Source organism: Balaenoptera acutorostrata, chromosome 20 (assembly GCF_949987535.1).
Source record: "Balaenoptera acutorostrata chromosome 20, mBalAcu1.1, whole genome shotgun sequence".
Classification (NCBI taxonomy): Eukaryota; Metazoa; Chordata; class Mammalia; order Artiodactyla; family Balaenopteridae; genus Balaenoptera; species Balaenoptera acutorostrata.
The window spans coordinates 41,194,816-41,207,479 of record NC_080083.1 but is presented as its reverse complement, the minus strand read 5'-3'; the positions used below and the strand labels follow the sequence as shown (position 1 = coordinate 41,207,479).

Here is a 12,664-nt window from a genome sequence, read left to right as displayed (position 1 = left end):
CCCATACAGCCCATTACATCCAAAGCCACCCCAGGTGCCTTCTCCAGCCTCCCAGCTCTTACCCGACTCGGTGGGAGAGTTCATGCCGGCTCTGGGCCCGCAGGAAGCTGGCGTTGGGGGCTGGGACGGGAGGGGGTGGAGCTGCGGTGATGTCAAGAGAGACAGACGATAACAGACAGACGGACGGGACAGGAGCCCGGGGCCGCTGTGCCTCTAACGCCCATCCGAGGCCATCCTTCGGGGCGAGGCAGTCAGGCACTCAGAACGGCATCCCTGGGGAGAGATGGAGCAGGGTTAGAGGTCCCCAACTCTGGAATCTGAGAGTCAAAGGAGACCTTGGAGCTTGTCAGTTACACCTAGGGAAGAGAGGGAGGGCCACCTGCCCAGGGGCACAGAACTGGCCCAGACCCTGGTTTCTTCTCTTTCTAATTGGTGAGGACGTCAGCCCTCAAGGGGAAGGGAAATGGCTACAGTAGCCACAACAAAACTCTTTTTTAGGTGACAATGTCCACTGCCAGGTGGGGAGACCTCACAGACTCCCAAGGATGCCTGACATGGGAGATGGTGCTCACCAAAGGAGAAAGTGCAGGGAAAGTGCTTCTGAACTCTGTCCAGGGCAGTGGGGAGACGCAGGGCTGATCTGGAGCCCCTCGCAGAACTTAAGGGAGAGACTGGTATCCCAGCCCCAGTAGCCTGAGGTGGGACTCTCATCTTCTCCCTACTCCCTGATCCTTGTGCCACCCAACTCTGGAAACGTGATGTGCTTCTGTCTTGGTCTCCCCCATTCAACAACAGGTCAGAAAAAAGAGGGCAACAATTGCTTTTCCTCTACCCATTAACCATGCTGTTTCCAAGAATTTCGAAAGAGACATTCATCCCACATCCGGTGCCCTCTGGACTGGGGGTCCAAGGCCCAAGCCCAGGGCCTTGTGTGTGTTGTATAGGTTGTGCCCTGTGCAACGAGGTCTGAAATCCAGCCTTTGCTCTGTCTACCAAGCTACACAGGCTAAATCCACCCAGAATAAGGGACACTGTTTTCCAGTTTGTACAAAGGCACCAAAAGGCCGAGCAGTACGCCTGCTGAGGCCAATATAGTAAGAGAGGATGTCCCCGTACTACAGGAACATGAGTTTGCCAACCTGTCCCCACCTCTCCAGCTCCCCACCCGGCTCCAGCCCCACAGCTAGTCCTCAAGCCTCAGACACTACGCACGCACCTACCTGGGCCCATCCCTAAACAGTCCACGATCCACCCTAGACATGATCTCATTCGTTTTCTTCCAGATGAAGGCAGGCCCTCCAACACCCAGTGAAATTGAGGTAGCTGGAAGCGATCGATGAGGCCGAGATTTAAACCCTAACTCTGCTCCCCAAACTAGGAAGACACAATCAGCTCCACCCCAGGACAGCCCACCTCCTGGCAGGATTAATTCTCGGTAAGCTCTGCATTCTCATCAAGGATTGCCAGGCGCGGGGTCCGTTTGGAGCCAAGGAGCCCAGGAGTCAGCCACGGCGGGGACACAAGAACATACACACAGACATGCACACACGTATGCCGTGCGCAGAGAAGGAAGACCTCAAGTCCTCCTAGGCCTGCTGCCCCCTAGGTTTGGACTCTGTAGCTGGAGAAAGGTGCACTCAGATGGGGAGGTGGGAGGAGGCAGAGAGAAGGGGCTGAATTGCTCCCAGCAGGTACAGGTGTGGGGCAAGGACAAAAGAGGCTGCGCAGGACCGGGGCCAAGCTCAGGAAGGCAGCAGGTGGGGTTGCCGGTGCCCTGGCAGGGCCCGCGTGGGCAGACAGCTCAGCCCATGCCCACCCCGGGGCTGGCACCCAGTCCTGCTCACACCCTTTCCCATGGGCTGGGGAACACAGGTTCAGAAATTCCCAAGATTCCCAGCAGCCCGAGTGCCCCAGCCCATCTCCTTAGTGAAAGGAATCTCCACAACAGGGCACTCAGGAGGGGCAGAGCCTCCATGGTACACAAACTATGTTAAGATCTGCCCTGAGCCCCCATCTTCCTCACCCCCTGGGGAGAAGAGGAAGGGAGGGGCTCCTAGAACTCTCAGGGGGCTCAGGACTCTGTTAGGCTGCACTCCTGCCCACCCTGCAGGATGTAGCAGGTCCCCGGACCCCCATCCACCTGTGGAGAGTGTCTGCCAACACCCCCATCAAGACTCCCTGGGAAACAAAGCAGCATTCACGGTCTAATCAGGACAAGCAGGACAGGTGTAGATTTTTGACTAAGGAGGGCCATGCAAGGGGAAAGGGCAGCTTTATGGTTAAAACCTGAGCTGCTGGAAAAAAAAAAACAAAACCTGAGCTGTTGGGTCCCTCCTCAGTCAGAGAAACTCACTGCTGACCATTGTTATAGGAAGGTCTCGGTGGGCAGTCAGGGACCAAGAGCTGTGTGGCTCCTGGCACTTCGATGCCAAACCAGTGAGCAGCCTGGCTTCCATGACATCACAAGTAGGCAGACCCCAGGGCCCTGTCCCCATCCCCTGAGAACTCTCTCTTCCAGTCAGACCTCTGTCCCACTCCAGGATCCAAACCCACTTCCCACCTCCAGCCAGGACGGCAGGAAACCAGCTGCATCTCACCCTACAAGTTCATGGCTAAGCCCGGGGAGGAAAGGCAAAAACCCTAGGGGGATAACCCGCACTCCATTCACAAGCAATAAAAACTCTGGCAGAGGGTGGCAGGAGAAGGGCAGACAAGTGAGGGACGTGAGGAGGATGCAATGCCTCAAAGGCCAGAAGTTCACAATGCTGCCCTGCAGGTATCTTGTCCCTCAAGGAACCTGAACTCCAGCACCACCAGGCAGCCGCTCTGCCAACACACCAGCTCTGGCCCTGCTAGAGGCAGGCCCAAGTCCTGAGCACTGAGGCTGGGGACCTGTCCCCAGGTCAAGGCAGCCAGGTGAGCTGTCTGAACCAAATCCTGTGAGCCTGAGATTGCTCACAATCTGAGATGTGCCCCAAAGACATCATCAGAAAGCTACAAGCCCAGACATCCCATCCCAAGGCACAAAGGAACTCTCATCTTGACCCCTCCTGACCGTGGCCACGGCTGATCACTTTCCCCAGCCTCCAAAAGCTTCCATCGCCTTGTGCCTTCCCCCAGACTGGCCCACCAGAAGCCTGCAGATGATCAGAGCCAGGAGGGATGGCTGACTTGGATGTCCAGGGCCCAAACTAAGGGAGGGGGGAGGGCAACAGGGGAGGAAAAAAGGCACCAAGCTGACAAATTCATTTTTGCAATCGGCCCATTTCTGTTTGTCTGCTCAGACGCAGCTCCAGGCATCTGCACAAGCCAGATGGAGGAGGCTGCTATTTCTAGAAAAAGAAAAAGGGGGGGGGGGGGGGGGGTGAGAGGGGAGGGAGGGGCAAGACGGGAGGCAAAGGGCAGAAGACCGGGTCTGTTTGCCCTAAAACCTCATGCAGAACGGTACCCCCTCACCAGCACTACCAGACAGGGTCCCCATCCAAGAAACGGCTGGGGCCGGGGCTGGGGTGAGGTGGGGTGGGGGAGAAGAAAGGCAGAGAAAGTTTAATTAGCCAAAGTCGGCTACAATAGGCCCCCTCACGGGCTGCATCAGGTTTTCATTCATGAGCAAGCAACAGTGCTCCAAAAATGCCAAGAACCGCACCCCCTCGTCGTCTCTCCCCCACCCCCCACCAACAGGAGTGCGTCCTCCAGCAGGCTGGCTGAGCCTGATGCCGTGTTCCAGACATCCCTCCTCAAAGGGATGTGAGTAGGAAGAATTAATTATTAAAGAGCAGCTGGTACTTCGGCACCAACTGCACTCCCCCCAGCTCCTATAGCTGATACCCCCTCCCCCCTGCAGAAACACAAACTCCCCGCCCCACACCACCACCCCCCATCCCCAGCCCCCATTTCTAAACACACAGCTAAGATGCCACCCCTAGGGAAGGGAAAGCAAACCTTTGTCTCTGCAGCTACTTAGAGTGGGTGGGGCATGTGATACTGCTGCCCTCTCCCCACCCCCCAGATTACTCCATCCAGCCACAGAGGAGGATATATTGGGAAGGGGAGGCTGGCACAGAGCTAACATGTCCTCCATCCTTGCCCCCAAGTAAACTGCACCTGGTATATGTCTCTCTGGCCCCTGGCAGGCATACATTCCCAGCATAGAGTGGAGATGCTAGGGGCCCACCCCTCTAACTCAGAGACGCCCACCCTGCCTTGGCTGGACATAGCCCAGATCCAAGTCCAAGGGGAGATAGAGCAAAGAGAGGATTTAAGAGAAGGGGCAGGAGGCAAACCAAGGGCTCCCCAAGCTTTGTGTTTAAGAGGAAGAGGAAGGAAGGAAGACTGAAATGAAGAAGCAGGCAGCCCCCAACATGGCTCACCCACCATCCCCAGCCCAGCCCAGCCCAGCGTCTAAACAGCCAGCATAGGCTCAGGGCCCCTGTTGCCTGGAACTCGAACTGAGGACCCTCCCTGCCTACACCCTCTGAACCTGAGGAGGCCCAGGGCAGGACCCAGCTCCAGGCTCCAGTCCTGCAAAGCAGTCTGGTCATGGGTCCTTCTGGCTAAGGCTCCTGATCTCCCACCCCCTGCCTCCTTTTGTTCCTACGGTCTGCTCCATCCTTCCCTCCCAGTTGGACCCTGAACCCAGTCACCACCATCATCACCCCCAGTCGCCAAAGCTCATTCCAGGCCCCAGAAGCACAGTGGTCACTGTCAGAGTGGTGGGTCTCTGGAGCACCCCCAACAGCAACTGCAGCTGCTACCCTTCCTCTTTAGGGACACACCTCATCTCAGAAGGCCAATGGGGGGTATCAGGTGGTCACCTCCTCCCCCAAATGGGGTGCTCCCACCTTCCCCTTTTCTCTCCCCACAACCAGACTCCCAGATTAATTACTTATCACCCAGCCAATTCTCATCTTCCCCAGGGGCCCAGAGAAGGGTGGGGTGGGGAAGCAGCCTCCCCAAGTTAAAAGGCACAGGCAGTGTCCCTCTCTCTGTGAGATACAGACCCAGGATGAAAAATGGGGGGCATCCACCCCAGACAAGAAGGGGGGCAGCTTTCATCTCCTAGCTCTCTCTCTCTGGCTCCAGGGTGTCAGACGGGAGAAGAGGGTGGGAACAAACGCAGTAACGCCTCACGGGGGAGGGGGTGAGAATAATGGGAGAGAGAAGTAAGGTGGGCCCGAAGGCCCCCTCCTCAAGCACGGAAGTCAAGGACACAAAATCAAGGATGCGTTCTGAGGTATGGCTAGAAGCGCTGTGGGGTGGGCAGCGCCCCTCACCTCAGAGTACCAAGAAAGGGTGTCCAGCGAAGAGAGCTTTGCACAGAATCCGGGTGCAGGGCTCAAAACGCCCTGCAACGCACCACGCGCCTCCCGGGAGAGGGCAAATCAGACATCCCCGGCCGGTCTCCCGGCCATTTGGGGGTGTAGGTAGCGGGAAGACGGGCCCCTCCCTTACCTGCAGGGAAGGCGCCCCTGCCTGGGAGGGGCGGGGAGGGGCGCGCGCAGTAACCCAGAGGCCCGGCTACCGGCTGGCGATGCTCCCGGGGGCGCCTACTGGCACCCGGGCGCCGGGAGGGAGGAAGGGGGGCGCGGAGCGCGACGCGCGCTCGGGGAGCCCGCGGGCAGCGACGGCGGGAGGAGGGGGCGCCGCGTCGAGTCCGGGGAGCCGGGGGGAGAGGGGATCGGGGCTGGTGGAGCGCGCTCACCCCCTGCGGCTCGAGCTCCGGCTTCGCGGGCGGCGGCGGCAGCAGCGGCGGCGGCAGCAGCGGCAGCACCTCCTCGACGGCTCCTCCATCTTTGCGGCGGCTCCTCCGGCTCCGCTCGCCGCCGCCACCAACAACAACATTCGAGACGTCACTGCCGTCACGTGACTCGACCCGGAGCTAAAAATAGACCCAGACCACCCCCCCCCCACCCCTACCCCACCCCCCCACCCCCAGCTTCAGCCACCAGCAACCCCTCCCCTCCTTCTTGGCCCTCCCCGCCGGGCGGGGCCAACAGCGCCACCGTGACAGCTTCTAAAAGGGCCAGTACCCAGCAAAGAGTTGGGCTAGGGAGGGGAAGGAAGGCAAGGGATCGGAGCCCTGGGAGTAGTGGTTGAAGGAGCCCTGGGAGCAGTGGTTGAAGGAGCGCTGCAGGCGTACGGGCCTGGCTGCTGGGGGCTCGGCCTTTGGGATGCACGATTTTCCTGCCTGCGCTTCCTCCACTTCCTTTTCAAACCATGGATGGTGCAATCATTGCCTGCCTAAGCGTCTCCCTAACACGCCCTCCCGCGGTGGGGGAGGGGAACTGGGGATGGATTCGTAGGGGCTGGGAGGGCCGTGGAGGCCCCAGCTAGGGGTCCAGGCTGGGGGTGGATGTCTGGGACAAGTCTCGAACCCGCCAGTTCCGACCGTACACGCTAAATGTGTGCCAAGAAAAAAAAAAAAAAAAAGAATGGGAAAGGCCAGGGTAGAGTTGTAATGTAGTAATAGTCCAAGGCCTTCAAAAGGAAGACTTCCGGTCCCTGGCTTCGGTGCTATCCTCTTCTACAACTCCCCTTAGAACACAATATGAGTATGTGTGATAGAACCTAGGTGGTTTGTCAGTGACCCAGTAATTCCACTAACGAAAATGTATTCTAAGGAAATAAATATTGATGTGTTCACAAATGAGTATAGAAGGAAAGAGATTGCTTCTAATGATGTGAAAAGTTGGAAACAACCTAAATATCCATCAGTAGGGGATTGGCAAATAAACTAAGGCACATCCATTCAGTGGAATACCATCCAGATCCAGACATTTAAAATGATATGTCTATATTGACCTGAAAAGGTCCTCAAGATATACGGTTTTCTTGAAAATCAGGAATCAAACAAGTACTACGGAATTGTTCCATTATCATAAACAACAAAAAACTAGATCCATATGTCTGAATATGTTTGTATATCAAAAAGCCTATAAGAATATATGCAAAAAATTTACCTTTGCTTTCCTCTTTATCTTTTTCTGTATATCTGAAATTTTACGACTATCATGTGTTACTTATCTGATCAGAAAAAGTGAATATATAAATGTTTCTGTAATAAATTTATTTATTTATTTTTGGCTGCATTGGGTCCTCGTTGCTGCGTGCGGGCTTTCTCTGGTTGCGGTGAGTGGGGGCTACTCTTCGTTGCGGTGTGCGGGCTTCTCACTGCTGTGGCTTCTCTTGTTGCGGAGCACGGGCTCTAGGCTTGCGGGCTTCAGTAGCTGCAGCACGCAGGCTCAGTAGTTGTGGCTCGCAGGCTCTAGAGTGCAGGCTCAGTAGTTGTGGTGCGCGGGCTCAGTTGTTCCTCAGCATGTGGGATCTTCCCGGACCAGGACTTGAACCCGTGTCCCCTGCACTGGCAGGCGGATTCTTTTTTTTTTTTTTTTTTTTTTTTTAGTATTATTCCTCTCCTCTTTCTTTTTTTTTTTTTTTAATTTTATAGCTACTTTATTTATTTATTTATTTATTTTTGGCTGTGTTGGGTCTTCGGTTCGTGCGAGGGCTTTCTCTAGTTGCGGCAAGTGGGGGCCACTCTTCATCGCGGTGCGGGGACCGCTCTTCATCGCGGTGCGCAGGCCTTTCACTATCGCGGCCCCTCCCGTTGCGGGGCACAGGCTCCAGACGCGCAGGCTCAGTAGTTGTGGCTCACGGGTCCAGCTGCTCCGTGGCATGTGGGATCTTCCCAGACCAGGGCTCGAACCCGTGTCCCCTGCATTAGCAGGCAGATTCTCAACCACTGCGCCACCAGGGAAGCCCTGGCAGGCGGATTCTTAACCACTGCACCACCAGGGAAGCCCAATGTTTCTGTAATAAATGATAAAGGTTCTTCCTACAAAGTATCTCATGAATAGGTCCCACCCATCTTCATCCCCACCCCTTTTCTGAAGCCAAATCATGCCTCACCTGAGATATTATAGCTGCCTTCCCAACCAGTCCACTCCCCGCATCCATCCCAGCCTTCTCCCAAAGCCAGAATGAACTTTTTAGAACACAAATCTAATCAAGGGAGGGCTTAAAACCTTTCCAATTTTGTCACCGAAAGCTGTATCTGGCCCAGAAGAGTGGTTTTCAAACTTTAGGGTACTCACAAATTACCTAAGGAACATGTTCAAAATGCTGATTCCAGAACCCCACTGACAGAGGTAGGGATGGGGATGGGCCTAGAGTCTTCATTTTTAGTAAGTACCACAGGGAATTTTGCTGCAGCTGGTCATACTTCTCCTTATACTTGGAAAAAAAACAGCCTAGAAGCTTCTACATGATCTGGTCCCACCTCACCTCACTTCCCTTAGCTCTCTATACTCCAGCCATTGTGGCTTTCTCTCATGTCCTTGAATAGTGGGTCCCTTGTTCCCCAGGACCTTTGCACAGGCTGTTTTTTCTTTCTGGAATGCTCCCTTCCCTTCTTCTCTTTGCCTAGCTAACTCTTACTCATCCATAGAGCTCAATTAAATATCACTTCTTAGGACTCTGCACTTTCACTGCCAAGGGCCTGGGTTCAATCCCTGGTCAGGGAACTAAGATCCCACAAGCTGCGAGGGCGTGGTCAAAAAAAAAATCACTTCCTATAAGAGGTCTTCCTTGGTCCTTTGATTAAATAAGATCCCCTTGTTACATGTGCTTTCCTTTTTTTTTTTTTTTTTTTTTTTTTTTTTTTTTTTTTTTTAAAGATTTATTGATTGATTGATTGATTGATTGCTATGTTGGGTCTTCGTTTCTGTGCCAGGGCTTTCTCCAGCCGCGGCAAGTGGGGGCCACTCTTCATCGCGGTGCGCGGGCCTCTCACTATCACGGCCTCTCTTGTTGCGGAGCACAGGCTCCAGACGCGCAGGCTCAGCAGTTGTGGTTCACGGGCCCAGCTGCTCCACGGCATGTGGGATCCTCCCAGACCAGGGCTCGAACCCGCGTCCCCTGCATTAGCAGGCAGATTCTCAACCACTGCGCCACCAGGGAAGCCCTCCTTTTTTTTTTAATATTTATTTATTTTTGGCGGTGTTGGGTCTTCATTGCTGCGTGGGCTTTCTCTAGCTGTGGAGAGTGGGGGCTATTCTTTGTTGCGGTGCGCGGGCTTCTCATTGTGGTGGCTTCTCTTGTTGTGGAGCACGGGCTCTAGGCACACGGCACCTAGCACATCACCTGACATATAGCAGATAAAGCCTCGGGGAGACTGAAGACTCTGGAATTTCTTCTCTCAAGATCTCAGAACATGGGGAAGAATCTCCCCATGTGGTATGATAGATGTCAATAACTGTCTTATGGCCAGGCCCTTTCCATTCCGCAGATGAAGGGACTGAGGCTCAGAGAAGCTAAATAACTTGCCCAGAGTCACAGAGTTCATGCAAGCAAGAACTAGGATTGAGACCCATGTCTTTCTGGCTATCCCACAAAATACTAGGAAAAGGGCCTGGGGGAGCCGGGCTCCCAAGCCCAGCACTCCAGCCCTGTTCTCTGTAGATTTCTGAGATCAACACCTTGTCCCCGCCATGGCCAAATGCCCCAGAAGTTAGGAGAATTCACCATATGGGGCCCTGATGAGCCTTCAGATTTTTCCTTCTCTGGTAAGTGGGGTTAAATAATTCCACATGAATTCTTCTTACGTTTCTTGAGTACAAACGGTAGGTGCTGGAGATATAGAGATGAAACTGCGTTTAAGGATCTTAGGGTCTCTCACAGAGAATAAAACTATCTTTTGTTATTAGTCCCTAGGGTGGGCCATTGCCAGGACCATTCACCATAGAAACAGGAGTCACGGGGTTGTCTCCTTAACCAGTACCTCAGTTTCCCAATTTAGAATGATCGGGCAGATGGGATCTAGTAGCTGATGGGAAAACTTCTGACCCTGGGACCCAGTGGTGAATTTGGCCTCTTGGTAGAAGGAAATCAATCTCGGAGGAGAGCCAGGTGTTTAACCTATAGCCTGACAGGCTGGCAGCACCATTGGACTTTGAGAAGGAGGCATCAGGGCTGGGGAGAAAAATGAGGAGTGGTGGGCAGCACTGCCAGGGGCTCTGGGAGCGGCCACTCCTGTCTGAAATCATGAGAAGTGTCCTGGCCAGTTCTTGGAGCAGGACAGAGAGCAACCTTCCTCCCTGCTCGGTGGCTGCTGCAGAACTAACAGCTACACCCATCTCCTCCACATCCCTCTCACTCACACAGCATCTAAAGTTAGCATTACCTGGGGAACAGACAGGGCACCCAGTGCCAATGTGCCCTCACCTGCAAACTCTCACCTAGAATCTCTCCTGGGGTAGAAAGCCTCAGATCCATGGATAGAATTCCAGAGGCTCTGGGGTGGCCCTTGTCAGAGTGGTCCAGCCCACAGCTCTGGTCCCCGGTGCAGCAACACTTTTTAGGTGGCCCTGCCAGCCTTCAAAGAGTGCCTGGTGTGGAAATAGTCCAGCTGTGCCTAAATGCAGCCTCGGGTGGAAAATATTTAATATAGAACAAGGAAGAACTGAGCTGATAAACTCATGCAACACGGATTTACTGGATATTTATCAAAGGAAATACGCATTCTTTAAAGCTTTTATCAATTACCAAGGGCAACTTGTACACAGAGGCATGTTGTTTCTAGTCCATTCAGCAAGAATTTATTGAGCTCATTGAAAAATTATCAGGCTAGCACAATACTAGGTACTTTGGGGACTGAAAATAAATAAATAAATAAATAAATAAATAAATAAATAAATAAGAAAACAGGACAGGAGATGAGAAAACCTGGGTCCTAGGATCGGCTCCATCCCGGTGTGCTACTGGATGAGTCCATCTGGGCCTTGGTGTCCTGATCTGGGGAACAGGACTGGACTTCTGTTCTCCAAGGTTCCTTTCAGTTCTGACCCTCTGAGAATCCCAAATTAGATGTGATGACAACATCCAGCGTAGTGCTAGGCTTCAAAGTTTAGGCCGGACCTTCATTCCTTCAGCATGCTTTAAGGTCCAGTCCTGCCCATGGGCGGTTTACAATACATTCAAGAGTCAAGAGAGTTTATTTCAGGGCAAACAATTCATGTGCCCCAAGGCACAAAGCAAAAGAGTGTCACTGAGGACTGAGCTATGCAGAGTGTAATGAAAACTGCCCCCAGGATCCCTGAGTTTGGCCCAGGCCTCCCAGCGTGACCCTGGACAAGTCCCTTTCTCTCTGTGGGCCTCTGTTTCTTTACCTGTAGGATGAGAGCGTTGGACTGGATTTTCTTCCTTCCAGCTGGAGACACTTCTGGAGGGTCCAACAGGTGAAGTTGAAAAGGAAAGATGGAAAAACAGTTTCCTCCTCCCCTCCCTCTCCTGCCTTCCTCCCAGGACCCCCTCCTCCAGGCTTGGGGCAGAAGGAAACCTGTTTCAGGCCAGCATCCAGGATATAGTCATGCTTGACTATTTGAGGTGTTTGGAGGAAGTGCAACAGACAGGTGCCTGGGAAGGCTGCTACCCCCTGGACCTCACTTTCCTCATCTGTAAAATGGTATAATTGAACGGATGACTTCTGAGGATTTTTCCAGCTCTGTGAGCTAACAATTCTACAGCTGTAGCTCTAAAAAACCAAAAACAAAGCAAGTGGCTAGAGGTGAGGGCCTCAGTCATTCCTCACTTGAAAGCCTTACCTAGCCCTCGACACTTTCTGTCCTTTCCCAGGCCTCCTACCTCCTACCTTCCTGGCCCAGAGATTGGAAGCAGGTCACTGTCTCTTCACTCGGCAATGGCCAAGCCTTGAGAAAGCCAGCACTGTGGCCCCTGGAATAAGCTGTGAATTTGTTTAAAAAATAAAGACAATTCTGGGTGCAGCTACCACCATTTGTCATGGTACCTTTAATATATATGTTATGTAGAGAGAGAAAGCAGAAAGAAGCTGCCAGTATATCGACCAAGAGCCTCGCATAGCAGCTAGCTACCTGCTAAAGGACAGCAGGTGACCAGGAGGCCTGGGACAGAGGTGGGAAAAAGCTTCTCAGCCCAACTCCACCCGCCCTACCCGCCAGGACCCAGAGTGACCCACACTGAGGCTTCTTACCCTTCTAGCAGCAAGAAGAGCAGGAGGCCCAGGGAACTGTAGCGGAAAAGGAAACCTACCCTCTCCCCCACCGCCCTGCTGGGACCTGGAAGTGAGGCCCAGGATTTCCTGGACTATAGGGGGTTCCTGCCTGCCCGCTCAGGAGTCAAGGCCACATGAGCACAACAGTGCAAGGGCAGTTATGGCCAGTCACGTTCCGAATGTTTGCAGGTCCCTCCAGGGTATCTTCTCTGGGCGGGGCGTACATGTCAGGGAGGGCACAGAGGGTGCAAATGTGCCTGCCCTCTGGGAGCTTATGCTCCTGTGGAAACAACAGAGCCCCAAGAAGCAGAGTGAAGCAGTGGTGAAGGAGAGAACCTGGGAGACACAGGCCAGCTCTGCCTATAGAAGCTCAGGCAAATCATTTGCCCTCTCTGAGCCTCAGTTTCCCCTCTGTGATCAGAGGATTGGACACTGTGATTCTGGAAGGCCCTCTTGGCCCTGAGGTCATGAAACCATAGAGAACAAGACACAGTGGACTGATGCTACACGGAGGGGCTTGGGCCACAGCCACACCAAACTGGCCCAATTTGTGTGCCTCCAGCAAGTCGTCTTTAGTTGACAAACTTTTTTTTTTTTGGCTGCATTGGGTCTTTGTGCTGCACACAGTTCTTCTCT

The 12,664-nt window shown here is 53.7% G+C and overlaps 1 protein-coding gene across 3 annotated transcripts in view; it reads right to left on the bottom strand.

Annotated features, from left to right (window-relative positions):
* HDAC5 (histone deacetylase 5) overlaps positions 1–5,898 on the bottom strand; it is a 36,299-nt gene extending 30,401 nt beyond the window's left edge. For all 3 annotated transcript variants that reach the window (XM_057535697.1, XM_057535698.1, XM_057535699.1), the window contains exons 1-2: positions 5,702–5,898; positions 63–273 (exon numbers count right to left, since the gene is read on the bottom strand). In XM_057535697.1, coding sequence (XP_057391680.1) covers positions 63–84 — 22 coding nt within the window. In that variant the 5' untranslated portion in view covers positions 85–273; positions 5,702–5,898. The remainder of the gene's footprint in view (positions 1–62; positions 274–5,701) is intronic.
* Positions 5,899–12,664: the final 6,766 nt, after the last annotated feature.